The sequence below is a fragment of the Haliotis rufescens genome, unplaced genomic scaffold (genome assembly GCF_023055435.1).
Source record: "Haliotis rufescens isolate VD_foot unplaced genomic scaffold, xgHalRufe1.0.p SCAF_2, whole genome shotgun sequence".
Taxonomy (NCBI): Eukaryota; Metazoa; Mollusca; class Gastropoda; order Lepetellida; family Haliotidae; genus Haliotis; species Haliotis rufescens.
In genome coordinates, this window is record NW_025963890.1 from 13,306,817 (window position 1) to 13,328,490 (window position 21,674).

The 21,674-nt window shown below is 40.6% G+C and overlaps 1 protein-coding gene across 1 annotated transcript; it reads left to right on the top strand.

Moving 5' to 3' along the window:
* Positions 1 to 1,493: 1,493 nt before the first annotated feature.
* On the top strand, positions 1,494 to 20,615 carry LOC124119882. The gene is made up of 28 exons (XM_048399648.1): positions 1,494 to 1,624; positions 2,897 to 2,953; positions 3,089 to 3,249; positions 3,376 to 3,624; positions 3,734 to 4,085; positions 4,225 to 4,480; positions 4,617 to 4,782; positions 4,878 to 5,207; positions 5,320 to 5,841; positions 5,975 to 6,318; positions 6,425 to 6,607; positions 7,131 to 7,392; positions 7,583 to 7,730; positions 7,839 to 8,096; positions 8,210 to 8,482; positions 8,803 to 9,043; positions 9,173 to 9,386; positions 9,544 to 16,566; positions 16,717 to 17,055; positions 17,264 to 17,423; positions 17,541 to 17,725; positions 17,846 to 18,117; positions 18,298 to 18,445; positions 18,640 to 18,760; positions 19,046 to 19,272; positions 19,412 to 19,711; positions 19,912 to 19,974; positions 20,231 to 20,615. The coding sequence occupies exons 1-28, from the start codon at positions 1,570 to 1,572 to the stop codon at positions 20,288 to 20,290; spliced, it is 12,969 nt and encodes a 4,322-aa protein (XP_048255605.1). The 5' UTR covers positions 1,494 to 1,569; the 3' UTR covers positions 20,291 to 20,615.
* Positions 20,616 to 21,674: the final 1,059 nt, after the last annotated feature.

Sequence of the window (21,674 nt, forward strand, 5' to 3'; positions counted from 1 at the left end):
TATATTATTAGACCATCAACATGGTGTAAAGGATAGAGCGCTTGTCCGTTAGAGGTTCGATCCCATGGCCACGTCAAACCAAAAGACGTTAAAAGATTATGCTAGCTGTTACCAACTCTGGCGTTCGGCCTCAAGGGGATAAAACAGGGACTGGTCGTCGACTCGTGGTCCGTGTACTGTGTCTGAGTGGGGTATTCATGCGGCATGATGCGATGTGCTGAGAAGAAACATGACGAGTGATAAGGTAGATCATTGTCACCCCTCAACGTTATGTACAGTGGGAAATGCAAGACTGACAGCGGACTGCTCAACACTCATTCAAGTCTCTCATTTCCTGCAAATATTTGGCTACCAAACCATATTTTCGAACCATTATTTAAGAAAATATGTTTGTTTTAATTTATCTTATAAAACAAACTCTGAATAGAATAGAAGTTTATTTAGATGACAATATAGTTATTTTTTCCTTAAAAGTATAACAACTGTGCTCTTTCATATAGACCTTAATTCATTCGTAGTGCATCTGTATCACTGATTACAGTATCTAACTGTAACAAAGATCATCTACAGATTAATAGAAGGTTAACCACAACAAATTCCGAAATGATAAGAAACGATGGATAGTTTAATCTTACATCAGAATACACCAACTTCTTTGATTTTACCAATTCATACTTTGAACATGAATTAGAAAGAATTGTATTATTTTCAACATTAATAGCGATTTAAAAGAGCTATGTAAACGGAATGTTATGATACGTGTGCCTGGTGTATGAATATCCTGTTATCAGCTTTGACTAGTACATACCTTGACGGATTACATTGAACTGCTTGTTGTTGCGATTAAATGCACCAAGTGGGGTCAGGATCGGGGTGATTTGGTTCATGGCATGTCAGTGTATCCGAACGACACTGCAGACTGGCTTCCCAAGCACAGAACAGATTCTTTATTGACCACTGTCCCATAGCTGTAATACTTTTGAGTGCTGCAGTGTATCTGAACTCAAATGCCTTCAGCATGCAGACTTACATTCCAAAAAGTATACAGATGCTTCCATGATTACACCATTCTACTAAATTTAATCTTTGACAAAAATATAAACTGGCACCTCAACACTTTACCTGTAATGAAACGTAGTTCACAGTTTATAATATTGAAATACGGTCACGGAACAAAGTCTAAATCTAACTAACCTTTGCTACTCGTGACGTTGATACACATACATAATACTTCAGCAGATGCTGATTGACATGCCCCAACTCAAGACGTGTAATCAGGAGTTAATCGCAATGCCCGTTGATCTACAATATTTATATATAGATTACTGTATCTCCATCTGACTACGCCGTGGTCAAAAGTCACTGTTACAGCAAGTCAGCATGTGCAATAGGTGTCACCTTTGGCCACCCCACTTCTGATACCTGTATATAAAACTCAACACTGGGCATTGGCTTCAGAAACCACGACGAACGCTGTGACACACGTTCCATTACACTTCACAGTGTCAAGCAAGCAGCCAACATATAGACACACGACTGCGGGAAGGGTCTCCCCAAGAACCCAACACAATGTATTCAACAACAGCCTTTACGCTGTTAGCTCTGCTAGCAAGTGCTCTGGCAGGTAAGTCTTCAGACTTTGAATTTGTACCCGCACTAGTGGAATGATATATTTCAGGTTATTTGCTTTTGACGGACCAGGTCGGATAAGGTCCCTTTTGGGGCCACATGATCTGCTTGATTTAAGAATTGAGAAAACTATTAGAGTTGTTATGAACGTTATCAGGTGTGTTAATATATACATTAGACTTTCTTCATTACATTTTTGGGAATTGTGACAACACTAGATGAACCAGGCCGATTTTAGAGATGTTCAGGAAGCGAGTTTCTAATATTTGACCAAAGAGCAAATCTTTGATCCAAGCTTATTTTCATTGGATATATAGTTGGTTGGTTGGTTTGTTGTTTTATGCCGCACTCAGCAATATTCCAGCTATATGACGGCGGTCTGTAAATAATCGAGTCTGGACCAGACAGTCCAGTGATTAATATCATGAGCATCGATCCACGCAATTGGGATCGATGACATGCTTCAACCAAGTCAGCGAGCCTGACCACCCGATCCCGTTAGTCGCCTCTTACGATAAGTATAGTCGCATTTTACGGAAAGCATGGGTTGCTGAAGACCTATCCTAACCCCGGATCTTCACGGGTCTGGATATATAGATAACAACAGTACACATACGTGCTACATAATTCATCTACATTTTCAAAACAGGCCTTTTTCGCTTTTTTAGCCACACTTCTGTATTTGATCAGGTGCGAAGTTCAAAACATGCACCGGTAAGGATGAACAATAGCTATCTGTAAGCCTTTTGAACTTTCTGATAATTTCACATCAGTGATTCAAAGGTATCTGCAACATCATTTGACATTTCCAGAGGAGAAAAAACTCATCATTCTTGCTCATCATTTTGAATGGTTACATGTTCGCTTTCTTCATCACCTATTTGTTGATTGGTATAAGCCTTAACGTGAGCTATAAATGTTGAAATTTATCACCTTAGGTATTCAGTTATAGGCTCCCTTTTCATATACTTTTAGTTCATTGTTTAGTTCAAACAACGTTACGAGTTGACCCTTGACATATCGAGCTCTTAGGTTATTGGTAAACTAAGTGTTGTAGGTTCAAACGTTCCATGTGTGTGAGGTCATAGTACAACATGACACCACTTTGCAAATGTGACACACTGGAGGAAGGTGTTACAACTCTTCATCAAAAGAATTTCTTTCCACCATACCAATCCTAACAAGGATTTCATAGTTTCGCATAACTACTTTTCTATACCATTCATTTCTCTATATATTGTTGATTAAACATGATATTTTATACTAGGGCCAATCACCTACCAGTCACGCGACGAAACGACATCCTGCGCCAGACGATGCCGAGGTAAGTCAAATAGCTTAGTTTGTAATGACTGATAATCTTGTCTTAATCTACATATCTATAATCAAAACTGTTTGCAAAATACATATCGATGTTTGTGGATAGAACTGATATCAGTTGTTTTCATTTTTGTGTCAGACATGAACAAGTTCAACTACCTCCCAGGAACAACCTATGAATTCGACTATAATGTTCAGACACATACATCTATGGAAGGAGCTTCTGGTGATCAAGCGACTCTTGGTATCCGGGCAACTGCTGACATTGAGGTGCTGTCAAAGTGCGACATGGCTCTTAGGGTAGGTGGAAGTACACACATTCATTAGAGCAATGTCCACTACACAATAACATTGTGAGAAATATGCGGGATGTGTAAAAAAGGGCATCTTTCTTCTATTGTAACATTTTACAAACATGTGTTTCAGCTGCGAGATGTGAAGGTATATCAGTCTGATCCATCAACCTCTACACCAATGAAATACGCTGATGAGTCAGGCGAGTTCAGAAGGAATCTAGAGCGATTCCCCCTCCGCTTTTCCTTCCAAGATGGCATAGTAGAAGAACTGTGTCCAGCTGAGGGTGAAACCACATGGGCTCTCAACATCAAGAGAGGTCTTCTCACTGCTGTCCAGAACAGTATGGATAACCTGGAAAAGAACCAGATAGTACAAGAGGTAAAACAAACATGTTTTTCTTGTGTTTTAATAACTTTATTATGTATAATTTGTATAACATGCATGTATTGGGATACATATGCATAAGTTCTATCCTTGATGTCCCCAGAGTGACGTCACAGGCGAGTGCAACACCAACTACACGGTGGCATCACATGGCTGGTACTCTACAACAATTAAGAAGACCAAGGATCTCCTAGGTTGCACTGATCGTAATGGTTATCACAGTTCAGTCCATGGCATGCAGTACAGAGTTCCTTCAGAGATCCAGTCTCTGCCCCTCATGAAGAGTACACACGAATGTGAACAAGAACTGGACAAGAATGGACTCCTCAAGAGTGCGCTCATCCGGGAGACCCACACATTCAGACCTTTCTCCAGGGCCACCAGCGGTGCCACCACCAAAATCCTTCAGAGACTCAACTACAAGACTCAGAGATCTGGTGTTACCACAAGACAAGGTGATCAGTCTATGCATCTCATGGTGCTAGTTTCGCCGATGACACAATACTTAAAGATCATTTAAATACATATAATCATCATCTTTAATAAATGTTCCTCATGGTCGTACATACTTAATTTATTATTTACACGTTCTAGATTACATTCGGAATCGGGCAGGAGTTGTGTTTGAACATGCCTATGGACCAGGAAACAAAGACCAACCGATGAGAGATGCTGAGAGTAAACTGCGAGAGATCTGTCAGAATACACGCGAGGATATCCGCCCCGACACTCCACGCTTGTTCTCTGAGCTTGTCTACATCATCAAAAATCTGGATTTTGATAACCTTAGAAGTATCTACCAGCAAGTAAAGTCTGGAGCTACCTGCACTGACAACAGCGAGAGAGTCAAGTTAGTATAAACACTTGAAGTGACACAAACATATTGCATATCATATATACCATTCCTGAAAATCCTTTCAACAACAATCTTTGATAAACATCTGTACATCCTTTTTTATTAATCCTTCAATTTTGGTTGCTTCTAGGAAGTTTTTCCTGGACACTATCCCGATGGCCAGTACACGTGCATCTGTTACGTTCTTGAAAGAAATTCTGCTAAAAAGAGAAGTCACTGGTGCACAGGCAACCATGTGGATCACTTCCCTGTCTCTCATCCACTACCCAACACTGGAGATGTTGCAGGAAGTAAAGGTGAGCTGTTATTCACATCGCAGAAAAATCCTTAAAAGCAGTCAAAGAGACCTTCTTCCAAATCTAATATTCTCTCTGAATCTATTTATTTGTAGGCGCTTCTTGACACCCCACAGTACAGCAAGGCGGCCATGCTTCCGATCTCCACTATGGTCAACAATTATTGCAACCATCATGAAGCTTGTTCTGAGGAATCCACTATAACACGTATCATCTCTACCATGGATAAGACCATTGGTTATGGCTGCTACATCAGAGATTCTAATCTGGAGACTAGTCTTGTGGCACTTCGTGCTCTCGGAAATGCAGGCCATGTGGACAGACTGACCACTACGCTTAGCAGCTGCTTCAACAAACAAGCCAACCCCATGGAGGTCCGAGTAGCTGCCATCCAGGCCTACAGAAGACTACAATGTACTGCTGATGTAAGTTATGGAACTGTATACGAAACTCACTCAGACATATGATATTTGCTACATTTTAATGTCAATAATTATTTAATAAAACCATAATGTCACAACATGTGTTTCATTCTAGAGAAGTGAAGTAATGACCATCTACCAAGATTCTGATGAGGACTCTGAGTTGAGAATTGCTGCCTACTTGGCTGTGATGCAGTGCCCATCTGAAGACGTCTTCAGTACAATCCAAGGAACTCTCGAATCTGAGAAAGCTAATCAAGTTGGAGCCTTTGTCTGGTCTCATCTTACCAACCTGATGGAAACATCCAGTCCACAGAAACAGACCATCAGACGAATCCTGGAGGACAAAACCCTCGGAAGGAATTTCGACCTCTCAACACTCAAGTATTCACGCAACTATGAAGGCTCTCTTTTTCTGGAGAAGTTCAACACTGGTGCCATGCTGGAGAGTAATGTCATCTTTTCAGATAAATCCTTTGTTCCTCGTTCTGCTATGCTCAACATGACAGTTGATCTCTTTGGGAATTCTCTTAATCTCTTTGAGCTGGGTGGACGCGTGGAAGGAGTGGAGTATCTCATTGAGAACTACCTTGGCCCATACAGCTACTTTGGAGGAAAGGCAGCTAAGAAACCAAAGGTGCTCTACTTTTGTATCCATCATTTAATTCTCTCTTAAGTCTAAGGGCACACACAATACTTTTGTGTTAAGGGCCATTCAAACATTTAGTACAGAACAATATACATGTATTTCAAATTGCTATTGGTTTCAGAGCAATGTCAACCTTGATCACCTCAGAGGAGACTTGTACATGAGGATCTTTGGCAATGAAATGTACTATGATCATTTCAAAGGCGTAGATCCATTGGCATCTATCAAGAACTTCAACTTTCTTGACTTCCTCATCAAGATGTCCAAGAAACAAGACTACTCTTTCACGCAGAGTATGATGATCCTGGACAGCAGCATGATCATCCCCACCAGCTCCGGTCTCCCCCTCAATCTCACCGTCAACGGAACAGCAACCATCGACCTTCAGGCCTCTGGTCAAGTCGACCTCCGAAAAATGACAACTTCACCAAGCAGTCTCCTCATTGATGGACACATCAAGCCAAGGTAAATTTTAAGTATTCAGTCCTTTTTAAGAAAATATTAATGTGATCACATTTGCCATGCAACTGTCCATAAAATATAAGTCTGAAACCATTACCTTCTTTTTCAGTGGAGCTATCAAGATTGTTGGCACGATGAGCATGGATGCCTTCGTCACCAAAACAGGTCTTAGAGTTGTCAACACCTGGCATTCCAGCACTGCCTTGAAAGGGCGTGTAGAGCTCAGCCGAGAAAAGATTATTAGTGCAGACATTGACTTTCCTCAACAGAAGATGGAAATCCTAGATGTCAAGTAAGCATTTCTAATTTTCAGGCTCTTCTATATACATAGAATTCCCTTTTTTATACACAAGCAAATATTTTAAAATTACTGTTATGCCTTTGCTTAAGAAACAATACTTCAAAATCAATCTACTACATTAAGTGATAGAAACTAAGAAATATTAATAATGATAATACGTCCACTTGTAACACGCTCAAACTCCGCAACAACGTGCTCATGGGAATCTACTCAAAACGGAAAGAGATTATGGGATGTTAGAATAAAGTTTGAAAATATATATCTTAGCTTTGAAATGTACCAAAGAGTCAGGAAGTCAGGCAGATTATGCAAGTTATAAGCAGTTGCTACTCCAAAAGAGTGATATCCAAATGTTTTAAGTTTATAAGCAGGGATAGGAATGAGTGAGCGGACAAGAGTAGTTGTTGCTTCCTCCGTGATCAGTGAGTGAATAGTGCCAATATTATTAATGCAATCAATCAAAACATGATATTCAACGTTTTTATGGACTAATATTTCCTTCCATTTTCTACAGCACAGAGTTCTTCAGCATTCATGGTGATCAGGAGAAGAAACAAGACTTGGTCTCAGGCAACAGGAAGAAGCTGGAACTGTGCACAGGTGCCAGACTTGCCACCATTACCGGCCTTGAGCTCTGTAATGAGTTCCAGTGGCCTAATGCTTCCATGGTGGATGATGCTCCATACTTCCCCTTCACAGGGCCCTTCTCTCAAAGCCTCGTTCTTTACAAAAGGGACACACACACTGGCTACAAGCTCATGGCTAAACAATCAGTGGTGAGTTTGTAAATGAGTTCTTCTTTCAAAACGATCACACGTTTCGGTGGTATGTGAATTTGTAAGAGAGGAACCATCATGACATACATTTGTATGAAATAAGAAGTTCTCTGCTGAGAAAGCATCTTTACTTAATTGAGCAACTAAGTTATATTTCAATGGTAAAAAATGTATATTTTTCTTTTTTCAGAATCAGTATTCCACTGTAGCTCAGATAGCTGTGAACACACCTGGATCTAGAACTGACCGATCTTTGGCTTTCGACTTTCTTCTAAATAAAAAAGATAAAGACCTTGAAATCAACCTAGCATCCCCATGGAAGAAGGCAGCATTCAAAGGTGTGTTGTTTGGATTGAGCCTTATTTGCTGTCACATTTGAAGAAACATATAACTTTGTGATTTATTATGCTTAGATTGAAAGTAATACTATTCATGTCATTCTACAGGGTCCATGGCATATGAAAGTAACAAGATAGGCACAAGGGGCAATCTGATTGTCGATGAATCTTCAGAATATGGTATTATCAGTGAAGTGGGTATCAAGAAAGTAAAGACATTTGTGACCTACATCCCCCGACTGGAGATCAGACGTCCTGGAGCCAAAGTCATCCTACTCAGTGGCACAGTTGAGGCTGAAGCACTCAAGAGAGCCAGTGTTGAGTTAACCCTTGCTGGGGTAACACCAAATGCAATCAGTTTTAGATGTAAGTTCACTTTTCAAAACTAACAATTATTCAATACAATCATAGCATGTCAACATAAAAACACAACTAAACACCATTGTTCATGTTTCTTTTATCTTACATTACTTTTGCAGCTGCCTTACTAAACTCTAAAATTGAGAAGAGTGTGATGGGTACCTTCAATCTTGCTCCAAAGCAGGACTACGTTCTCGAGGCTGGTTTGGTGTACCAGAACAGTGGCAGGAAGAAGTCCATCATCAAGGTCATCCCAACATTGACGGTGAAGACCCCAAAAGTTGAGGTCGTCTCACTCTCTGGTTCAGGAGACTACAAAGAGGGCAAATCACTCAAGGGCAGTCTGTCTCTGGATGTCCACAAGGTCTTGACCAAACCAATCACTCTCAAATGTAAGTGTTTTGGAACGGAACATGCCTCAAAGAAACTAACTTAAGGAATATTTAGGAATGCAGACATATAGTTCACAATCACAATTTAGTATCAGATATTCAGAAACTTGTGGATATTGATATTTAGTAATCTAATATTAATGAGTGGAGAAACACGTATATGTTAGTACTTAACTCCGTTAACCAGGTAAACTGAAATGTTCAATGGTTGGTTACTTTGCTGTTGCAAATGATGATGAATAATTCCAAATAACAAACATTTAACCACAGTAACTAGTGAAGATTATGATTATTAATTTATGCATACATGTCCAAATCAGGTAACATTAAGAAGACAGGTGGTACCAAAAGCAAGTACACTGGAAGTGTAACGGTGTCCTCCCATTTTCTGGTCACCAAGGTTAGTGGCAACGTGCAGACCAAGATGAACACAGTCAGCTCCTTTATAACTCTCGACTACAACCTGCCTAAGATCCGAAGTATCAAGAAGGACAAGATCACATTCAGCTCTAAATACACTGATCGTAGCACCAAGTCCCTCTGGAACTACCAGCTCAACACGTAAGTTACATTTGTAAACATTGACATATCAACCTCTTATACATGAGGACAGTGTCACAACCTTAGTAATAGCACAGTTGATTTGCAAACGTATGCATCATGTGTGTAGACATTATGATTTTTTTCCAGAAACTTCGAAGACAAGAGATTCCCTCAGGTGAACTTCTTCACAGATATGGACTTCTCTCACAACAAGAAACACACAGAAGCTGGTGCAACATTCAGATATGGACCCAAATCCAAGGACTCTTCCCGCCAGATCACAGGTTATGCTCTAGTCAACCATGACATGGGCTCCAAAGCCAAAGTTGACTACACAATGAAAACTACTCTGGGACCACTGGTAAGTCATATGATTGTACATAGCATAACAATAAGGCCAAATATACAGCTAATAATCAACTAAACATAATAAATAATAATATTATAGTTATATACCAAAGAAATTTATCATCTGTATAGCAGTTGTTACTAAATGGTTGCTTTGATTTTCATTTCAGGATGTAAAATTGAGCCTGAAAGGAAAGCACGCCCAAGACAGTCGCAATCTGAATTCCTCCATGACATTTGCCTATGGCAAAGGAAATACAATTGATGCTGCTCTCAATCTTAGAAACAGTGGAAAAAGGACACTTAATCTCTTGGGTGAAGCTAGCCTCTCCTATCCAGGCAAAGAACTACGTCTGAATACCGATCTAATCCAGTCAAAGAAAGACTACACACACTCCATGACCTTCTACATGGATAAAGAAAAGTCTACCATGGTAACAACCTACAAAAGACAGAAGGATGCAGCCCACCAGGTGAAATCTAACATCAACCTACATAACATCCAGCCAATCCAACTCACTGCTTCCACTAACCTGGATAACAAAGACCTCAAGGTTTCTGCTCAGGCTGATTATGCTGGCGAGGTTTACGGAATCAACACAGGGTATAAATACTCCAAGACATCATCTGCCAAGTGGAGCATGGACATGACATACCCCACAAGACATGTCATTCTTCAGGTCGAAGGGGGAAAGCGAGGTGTCACATATGAGGGCTCTGCTGATGTTAAGTGGGATGCTGATAAGGACATTTCCAGGAGATTCCTCCTCACAGGAAAACTCAACCTCAAGTCACTTGGCAATTTCGCTTCCACTGTTGCAATGAAATACCCAACCAGAGATGTGGAGTTCAATATCAAACATGCTGGTGGTGAACAGTATACAACTCGTGCTGATTTCTCTTGGGACACTGACAAGAAGGTCAAAGTAGACACATCTTTCAAAAGGGTCCAAAGACGAAATGGGCAGTCACTTGATGGCTCTGTGAGAGTGAAGACACCATTTGAAGGATTTGAGGAACTAATGGCCCAGGCCAGCAGTGACAACGATGACAAAAAATATGGCTCTTCCATGCAATTCTCCTGGGGTGGAAAGAAGAATCAGATCTCTTCTGCTGTCAGCATGAAGAAACCCTTCTCTGTAAGAAACATAGACCTCACTATCACAGGAACATCCCCTTTCAAGGGATACAGAAGGTTCAGCACCGAAGTAGCTCACAGAATGACAACTTCACTCAACACTATCATGAAGGGAAGCTTAGAGGGAAAGAATGCCAAGCTCATTATGACTGGAGAGAACCGATGCACTGACCAGAAAAGGGACATTGAGGGTACTGTGACTTTTAAGTCCAACTTCAAGGGAATGCGAGCTGTTAATCTCCGTCTTTCTCACAATGATGATTTAAGAAAGTTTGTGACTGACATTGCACTGGATGTCAATGGTGATCAATACATCTATGACTTGGATATGAACCACGCAAAATCTGGATGGCAGATCCAAAACACTGGCAAGCTCACACTCTCTTCTCCAAGCTACCAATTCACCAACAACTGGCAACACAGAAATACTCACAATGATGTGAAGAGCACAATGACAACAGAATGGGGCAGAGACAAACGTATATTTGTCAACATATTTGGAAACCATGCTTCAGCCACCAGAACAAAGGCCTTAGGAGGAGTGACAATTGAAACACCATGGGAACCAATCCGCAATATTGACATCAACCTTGACCATGAACATGGAAGAGGTTTTATCCGACACTCGTCTAACATGAAGCAGGGAGAGAATATGATTGGATCAGCGGGTATCAACTACATTAGATCCAATGGGCAAACAGAGTCTGATTTTACACTGGCATCACCCATGACCAACCTTAAAGGGAAGATAAATGCTCGCTATGTAACTTATCCACTCTCGGGTCATGCTGAATTAGAATGGTCTCCATATAACAAATTATCGCTCGATGGTTCCTTTGCTGCTCCATCTACCCAGGATATTGAAACAAGTCTGAGGATGACAAGTCCTTTTGAAAACTTCAGAGATATTGTCGTGAAGGCATCCCACAAGAAGGAAGGCTCTGATTTGATATCCAGAGGAAGCTTCAGCTATGACATCAGAAAGTCCTTTGAGTTTGAAGCACACATCACACCTGATAGTCTCAACAATTACCGGGCAACACTGAAGACTCCATTTGATGACTACAAATCTTTGGAAGCAGGACTTTCATTCAATGGTGACCATAGAAACTTCATGAGCAATGCTAACTTTGCTATCACTCCAGTCCTGGGCAACTTTGCTGGAGTCTTAAACTGGAACCTAGATGATATGAATGGAAAAATGAGGATAGATACTCCCTTCCACGAGTATCAGTACTTGCAGGTGTTTGCCAGCAGTGAAAATACAGGCAAGGGAAGACGCTCACACATTGAAACTGAATACTACCCAAAGAAAACTATTAGCCTCGATGCTGTCTATGCCATTGGAACCCCCATTATTATTGACGTCACCATCAAGACTCCATTTGAAAGAATGGAACACATGAGTGCATCCCTGAAGCATGCACTGAGAAGACGTTCACTACAAACACATGCTGATCTTTCGTTTGCTTCAGACAACAACCTGGCTGGTGATCTGAAACTGAACTGGGCAAAGGGATATGATGGCAGTCTGGTTATCACCACACCTTTCTCTGGTTATGAAATGAACAAGCTATCGTTCAGACATGAGGGCAACTGGGATGACGTGAAGAGCCATGGAGAAATAGAAATGGCAAGGAAAACTGGGGAAGTGGACCTAGATTTTCATAATGGTTTTAGATCAACTGGGGTGTTCACACTGAAGACACCATTCAGTGGCATGACAGAAACTAAAGTTTCATTCAACAAGCGTGGCTCTTTGGATAACATACGAGGAGGTATAATTATCACCTATGGACAAGATCAAACCATTGACATCTCTGGCCAGAACAGATTCTCCAACGGACGCCTGGACACAACCCTTCTTCTCAAATCCCCCTTTTCTGATAACATCAAGTTTGTCATTGATCATGATGGTCAATTAAGAAGTTTCTCCACTAAGGTATCTGGAGCAGTTGGTTCACGGCACTCCTTCAACTCAGAGTCAGCATTCAAGTTCAGATATCCATTGATAGATCTATCTACCAACTTTGGCTACACAAAAGATTGGAGGGGCAGAAACATTGGACTCAAGCTTCACAAAGAAGGCTACATTAGTGACATGAACGCCAAAGCCAGTGGAATTCTGGACAATGAACAAGTTGATATTTCCCTTATGCTAAAGACAGATGGCAAAATTGAAGGATCTCTTACCATGCAAACACCATTTGAAGACTACAAAGATGTTGGACTTTCTCTTCAACATTCTGGAAACATGCAGAGGTTTTCAAGTCAAGGCACTATCAGGTACATGGATGGCAAGTCTCTTGAGGGCACCCTTACTTTGTGGCAATCTGGACTGGCTCATGTTGATACCAAAGCAGAAATCAAGACCCCCTTCCTTGGATATGAATCTTCACTTCTCAAATACCGCCATTCTATCGATGACACCCAAATGACATCAAATGCTCTCATTCTCTTTGGACGTGGACAACGAATTACATCTGATCTCAGTATCGAAACATCACCTAAGATCAGTTTTGATCTTACCATTCAAACACCCTTCAACAAATTCCAAAACAATAAACTTGTGTTTAGTCATTCCGGACCACTTATCAGCTGCACAAGTCATGCACAAATGGAAATCCTAGAGAAATCAATCACTGCTGATTCATCATTTGAACACGGAACTACTACCATGGCTAGCCTCTCCATCATCTCTAATATCGAGGGTATGGAAATGGTCAAAGCATCTTTCAACAAGGAGGGAAGCAGCGACAACTTTAGAGGTACTGCCTCAGCCTCCCTTAAGGATTCCACCATTGAAGCCGATATCACAGGTAGAATTGCTCAAGACATCAGAGGAACCTTTTCTCTAAGAACACCTTTCAGAGACTTTAGAGACACAGCCATTGTCATTGAACACACAGGCAACTGGAATGACTTTAATAGCGAAGGACTGCTCCGTTACATGGATGGCAAAACAATTGAGGGCAAAGTTAAGTTCTCCCATAATGGATACAGGCAGATGAAAACAAGTGCCGAGCTGAAGACACCCTTCACTGCATTTGAAATGATGACAGTTGAATATGGACATGATTCCAGGAGCAACTACTTTAAATCTAACTCAGCAGTCACCTATGGCAACGGACAGAGAATTACATCAGACTTCTCTGCAGATACATCCAGAGATATCAATGTAAATGTTGTGCTCAAAACTCCTTTCAGGAACTTTGAACTTAGCAGAGCAATGTTTACTTCTACTGGTCCTCTCAGAAATCTGAAAAGCAATGCAGAACTTGAGTTTGCCAAGACCAGACTTACTGCACAGACCAACTTTGCAAACATGGAATCAACAAAAGGCAACCTCATTATCACAACAAACATTCCTGGTTATGAAAGCATGAAGGGTTCCATTGGCGTGGAGGGTGATCTCACTGATCTGAAAAGCACAGCCCTTCTTAACATTAAGGATTCTACACTAGAGGTAGATCTTAGTGCCAGTTTAAAGAACAGCATCATGGCATCTTTGACGATCAGGAGTCCTTTCCAGAACTTCAGAAATGTTGGAGGGTTTATCCAGCACTCAGGATCCCTATCCCGCTTCAATACTGAAGGAAATCTTCGCTACATGGATGGAAAGGTTGTTGAAGGCAAGGTCGTCTTCTTAACATCTGGACTGACACACATTCAAGCCAGCACTGAGCTAAAAACACCTTTCCAAGGATATGAAAGCCAATCTGGGGAATACAAACATTCAATAAAGAATGGCCGTCTTAGCTCCAACATGGATATTACCTATGGTCAAGATCAAAAAGTACTTATGACTGTAAATGGCATGATGTCATCAACAATTGACATAAGCGCTACACTCAAAACTCCTTTCAGAAACTTTGACAACAGCAGAATCATCTTCACTCATGAGGGATTCATTGGCAACTGCAAGAGTCATTTGGAAGTACAAGCCATTGGAAAGTCATTCACTGCAGACTCTGATGTCCAGACTGGAAGTTCTATGAGAGGTAACCTGAATATTGTCAGCAACATTCAAGGCCTGGAAAGCATGAGGGTATCTTACAGTAAAGAAGGGGATATCAATAATCTCAAAGCTAAAGGATCCATTGGAATCAGAGATGAAACATTAGAAGCATCTGTCAACAACGTCTTTAGTTCAAGACGCCTCTTGACTGACTTATCCATCAGAAACCCCTACACAGAAGATATTGATGTGCATCTAGATTTCAACGGGAGACCAACCAACTTCAAAAATCAGATGTCTGCCAGCATAGGCACTGGTGGTTCCATCTCAACTGACTCATCCTTCCGGGTTAGAAATGGTGATATTGACATCAGCTCAGGATTTACCTTCAATCTGGCAGGACTTGGGCAGACAGGAAACATCAAATTCCACAAAGAAGGTGAGCTGAGGAATATGAAGATGAGTATCAATGGTGACTACAACCAGAGGAAAGCAAGTATGAAGGCCGAATTCAGAGCAATGGATGATGTTCATGGTGAGGTCAAAATCTTAACACCATTCAGACCATACAGAAACATTGGCTTCTCTTTTGATCATTCTGGTACATGGAATCGTTTTACTTCTCAAAGTATGGTCAAATTCATGGACAGGAGACAGATCACCATGAAAACCAACCATTTCAACCATGAGCTTGATCGTCTAGAAAGTAGCTTAGAAATCAATACACCTTTCCAAGGCTATGAATTCACCAAGGTTGAGATCGATCACACTGCCACAACTAACGGAATCAACTGTAATGCTGCTGTACAGTATGCACAAGGGCAGAAACTTACAGGAGAACTTCATGCAACAACCTCACCAAAGTATGACGTGGAAGTCAAACTGACTACACCTTTCAGAAACTATGAGGTTCTCTCTGCATCCACATCATTTGAGAATGGTATTGAAAGATACAATCTAGAGAGCAAACTGAATACTGGAAGCGGCAATCGCTTTGGTCTTGAGTCAACTATTGACATGTCTACCACGCCCTACACTGCTGTTGCACGAATCTCAACACCATTTGAAAACTTGGATTCTGCTGAGATCTCTTTAACACATGCTGGTGAACTGAGGAAGTTTAGGTCCACAGGCACCATACAAACTCCAATGACTGGTATTCTCACAGGTGAAGCATCTCTCGGCTACTCATCTCCCTTAGAAATGGAAGGTTTAATATCTCTTTCCAATGATATCAAACTGGCTCTTCACAACACCATCAGAAACAAGAAATACCAATCTCACATTGAGGCTTCATGGAGCCCCAGGGACCAAATAGCTTTTGATGGATCCTACCAATTCCTTGAAATATACAATGAGAAACAACTGACAACAGATTTCACCCTTGTTACGCCATTTGAAACTGCAAAGGTGACTGCTCTTAGGTTTGAACATCATCAAGGATCAGACAAATATACAGAGAAGCTGGAAGCCGATTACAATGGTGACACTGTTCTGGATATGGACATGGAGATCTCCCGAGGCTCAAGGGAGCAGGGAACATTCACAATGAGGACACCAAGACCAATGCAGCTGACTCTTTCAGGGGAAATAGCTGATAAGAACATCGATGGAGAGATGTTTGTCAACTGGGACAGAGATGAACCCGAGAGCAACATCCGAATCCAGACCACACTGACAGATAGGAGCAGACAGTCTCTTTTGAACAAAGACCTGACACTAAAGTTTATCCATCCATCCCGCACTGTTGGTATCATTGGAAATATCCTCACTTCACAGCTCCAGACAAAGAGTCGTGGCGAATTCATCTGGAATGAAGATGCAGGTCACAAACTGTTCTATGATGTGGATGTAAAGGATCGTAGCCGTCGCTACAGCAAGATGTTTGATGGCTCCTTCAAAGTGGGATCCCCTCTGAGAAGTCTCCAAATGGATGGGTCTTACAGTCAGACAGGTGCAAGCCAAACTGTGGATGGAACCTTCTCCTGGGATGCAGACAGAGATGACACAAAGAAGATTGGCATGAAAGCAGTACTCACACCTGGTGACAAAAACAAGCAGGCAGATCTCTCTCTCAGACTTCCTTCTATTGGCAAGGTAGGAACACAACACATTACTTACACTGGACTTTTAATGTCAAATTGATGCTTTGATCTTATCATAGGAAAATGTCATGATGAATAGTAAACCTTAATGATATGTTACCATATTTAGAACACATTTTTATCTGTTGCCAATATTCTTCAGAACATCCAGATCGACACAGAAATGCTGCTGGATGATGGCAGGACTGTCTTCAATGGAAAAACACAAGTGTCCTACTCCAGTGACTCCCGAAAGACCCTCACCCTCACATCTCGAATGGATGACATTTCTTATGGCTATGGTAACACCAACTACAGCTTTGTGGTTGGCATTAGCCACCCATATACAGATGTGGACGTCAAACTAACATCCCATGTTGGTAGCTCCAGTGAGAAAGTATCTGCTGGAACTGGAATGACCTACCTGACAGCCAGGAGGGAAAGAAAGAACTTTGCCCTCAGAGGAGAGATCAACACACTAAGAAAGCAGATACAACTGCAGGCGAGAATGACTATACTATTAAAACAAAAGTTTAAGTTATAATTAGAATATTGAGATGAAAATGTTGTCTAAACACAATTGTGAATAATATTTATGTTTATCTTCATAACTTTAAAAGTTATTGTGAAGTTATAATTCCAGTCTCATGACAAAAATAGTGTCTAAGTATTGACGTGAACATAAGTAACATAGCTCCCGCTTTTTACAGATGGAGACCCCAATCAAGAACATGGAACTTTCTGGTGAGATGGAGGAGACCCCTTTCAAGCTGAAGATCAGGAATATGTATGGGGACAAGATTGTCCAAGCCCACCTTACTGTTGATGCTGAAAGGAGAATGGTGGACTTCCAAACTAACTACGATCTGGGTAGGTTCTAAAATATTCATGTTCCCTTCATGTTTGATCCACATTTAATCAAACGTATGGAATTTTTGAGACCATGTATTCAAACTATGACTGAATAACAAACATTTTCTATTACAGACAACCCTGGAAAAACACTGAACATGAATGCCAGATATGTCAACTCAAGTGCCATGCAGGCTGAGGTTTATCATCAGGAGAATTCCCGTCGAGTGTCTGATAGTCTAGTTGCACTCAGACTCAACACATCCCGTCTGCTCCATACCAGGATATCCTGGAGGCCACAGATGATCGCAGATGTTCAGGTAGTAAATGGAATTATATATAATTGCTACACATGAAATTATGAAAATCTAAACATGCCATAAGCATTTCAATATGTGAGGTTGTCTTTTTTATAAATGAGTACCCTTGCGTTTTTAAAGGGATACTTGACCAAGAAGGTGGAGACATATGGACAAAATACAAAGACCACTTTCCACTCTGTGTACGAGTCTGTGGGACAGGAGTTGTCAGGCAAGTACCACCGGATTGCACAAGCCACTAAGGAGGAACTGTCGCCTTACCTAACCATGTTGGAATCAGAAATGGCTACCATAGAGAAACAGCTGGACTCTATCAGGAGGGATGTCAAGCGCATGTACGACCGTAATGACTTCTACATGGCAGCCATGGGAGATCACTTCAACCAGGCATTGTAAGTATATCAGTGATTTCAATGATGTAAAGTTGGGTATACATTTATGGTAATAATAATAATAAGTATAACCTTGTCAGACACTACACAGGACACTACACAGAATACACAGGATAACACATACTCACTGAAATAACTCGGAAACAAGTTGATAACCGAGTGGAAACTTCTTTGTTTCAGCCAAGCCTACAAGGACCTTGTGACTTCGACAAAGGAAGTGTTTGCTTCCACTAATCAGAAACTAGCTGAATATATGGAGGAGATGACAAACTTCCCCATTGGACAGAAATATCAGGCTATCGTTGCTGATACACTCGTCAACTTTAAGGTTTGTTACCCTTCCATGCTTACCCTTTTCGCGAACACCTGGTGTCACCATTGTTTTCAGCAATCCATGCTATGATTTTCACCCTTATTTTACCTTTTACGCCCAGTTGAATCTGTTTTGGTTGACAGCTAGTTATTCTCTGGTGTTGATTTTAAATATATGTGATGTAGTTCTCCATTCATTTCTCAATGCAGCGTGGTGTGGACGAGCTTGTCATAAACACTGTTGAAATGATATCGGGGCTTGATGAACAGCTGCAGAGTTTGAGGAACACTTATCATCATCATTACAATAACCTGCGGACTTCTATTACAGGTAATTCTTTGGTACTTATTATTAGTGTGTGCTTTTGCTTCGAGGGGTGGTTGGGTAGCCAAGTAGTTAAGGCGTCTGCTGGTCACGCTGAATGCCCGGATTCGATTCCCCACTTGAGTACAATGTGTGAAGCCCATTTCTGGTGTCCCTCGCCTTGATATTGTTGGAATATTGCAAAAAAGGGGTTTACTAACATACTCAATTACTCACTTTCCTTCGGCGATCAATGTTAAATTACCATTATCGTGAAAGTTCACTCTTACATTAGATTGCACCTTTTCTTAGACCTGAAGAACCATCCTCGATTGGCGACCATCAGGCTTCAGTTTGCTGACAACTACCAGCAATACCTCAACACCATCACCAACAAAGTACAGGATCTTAACATTCCTAGCAGATACAACACAATTGTAGAGCACACACAGAAGATGCTGACCTCCCGCCTGGGAGACATCATGAAGAGGGACGACCTCCAGCATCTGCTTTCTCTTACTAATGATGCTTACCAAGAGGTCAGTCCTAACGTTGTCTGCTTGATGTAAAACTGTAATTGTGTTCGTATATTATAAGGCAATTTATCTTTTCAAGTTCTAAGTATGTTGGCGCAGACTGAAAGAATCTGTAACTTTAATGGCTTGTCAATGATTACAGGGTGTGTGGGCATTTAACTACTGGCAAGTAGAGGAAAACCTCAAGCAGCACCTGCAGAGCATCTATGACATCCTCAAGGAGATGGTTGAGGAGGAGGTTCAGAAGTACAGGGAACAATTGGTGTTTCTGGAAAAGTCCAAGGTCACAGTTTGGGATCCTCAACATGGTGAAATTCAGATAGAATTATACTTGCCCATCCCAGTTCAATCTCTGGACACACTTCCAGAAATCCAGACGTATGTTCAAAAGGCAAAGACTGCAATCAGCACCTACGTCCCAGACAGGGCAACATACCAGAGAGTAAGTAACCTAACTTATATTACCACAGTGTGAAACAAGTCGAGCGGCAATCAGTTTTGCAGAGTCAAAAGTTTTACTAATGTAATATTATCATATACATCCCCGAGGATATACCTATGCCATTGACGTTTAAATTGATCTTGAACCTATTTATTTTTTGAATATCCTGTTTTAACAAGAGTATTTTGTCCAATTTTCAGTACATTCCAAAGTCATTGTGGCAGACACCTAATGCTACAACCAGAATGAATGGTGAAATAAAAGTAAGTAGGACATGAGGTTTTTAGGGCACTGTGTACTTTACATCTCTTTTTAATGTCTTCATTTACATTTGCAGTTAACCAAGTCATTTTGCTCATAATTGATATGCTCGTACCTGAAATGAGACAATGAACAATAAAAAACAATCATTCTGAAGCACGCATACGGTGGTAGAAATCTATTCATTCAAAGAATACAAATAGATCAACTTAAAATGAAACAGCTTACATATTTACATAACTTTTCACTCTTTTGCAGACCTTGCCAAACGCTTCTCAGCGACGTCCCTTGAGAAGGTACAACGCCATCCGTCTCTAGGACTACGACGATCCAACGCCAACTTACCCCCACACCGAAAAATGATCTAGGCATGTTTATTAACTATTTATAATACCTAACGTTTTGTGTAAAGTGAATGTTACTTGTAAACTATACTGAACAGTTGATACCAATAGAATATCTGGTTGTCATACCAATCTTCAGAATGACAATAACTAAAACATATTATATTTGCTGGTTTATAAACAATTCCTTAACGTGGAATGTGTTATTAGTCTATTGTTCAGTATAGGTTACAGTTAGTGTGACATAGTAGCATGTATTAATTCCCTTCCCAGTCCAAAAATAAATATTTGCATTCAAAGTTTGTATCGGTGTCTTCTGTGGTGTTACATCTTTACTTTCCATCATGGAAGTGTCGGATCATTCAAGTATTTGCCATACTCATCACATACTATGTAATGGCATTAGTAAAGTATCTTCTTGTCATCTGTCATTGACATGACAGTTCAAACTGAATGGTGTCATTACAAATGACACTTTCTACTTTCAAGAGACTAGTAGTTTAGTGTTGCACGAGACACAAGAACACAATGTCTCATGAGACACAAGAACACAATGTCTCATGAGACACAAGAACACACCGTCTCACAAGAACACAATGTCTTACAAGACACGAGACAAAATGTCTCACATGACACAAGACAAAATGTCTCACAAGATACAAGAACACACTGTCTTACAAGACACAAGAACACAATATCTCACGAGAAACAAGAACACAGGTCCAAATGTGGTTCCCGCCATGTTGTACTGCTGTTCTCACCCTGAACTATGTCTGTCTGCCATGAGGTAAAATAAAACCTGAACCAGTGTTTTAAACTTTTAATGATGTTGAAATATGTTACACAATATTCAATTATGGAAGTCCGGAATAGTATTTCTCCTCTGTGCCAGCTATGGCAAATAATGGTTTCATTCTACAGAATAGAATTTGGTATTTTGTCAAAGAAATTAGGTAAATTGGATGCTTTTTCGGGGATATTTTAAGGTATTCGAGCCAATTAATAAATCACAATTATTGTCAGTTTTACAAGACGTTTTTGTGAGTTTAGAATTGTGTTACTAAAAACGATAAAATCCTTTCCATATTCGTAAGAAATTTCTTCCAAAAGCAGAGGAGATTGTACGATTCCGACTACATGTAAAGCATGTGCTTTTGAATAACTATCAAATAGTGATAATGCTAGGTATTCGCGTAAACTTCGCCACCAGAGCCGCCTGTCACAAACACTTGCAAAGGCAAAGCAATTGTTCACTTGAAACGAAACACGGAAACATATGGTACAAGTAAATAAAAGCAACAAATCCTTTCCATATTCATAAGATAGTTCTGTCAAAATCAGAGTTGATTGTACGATTC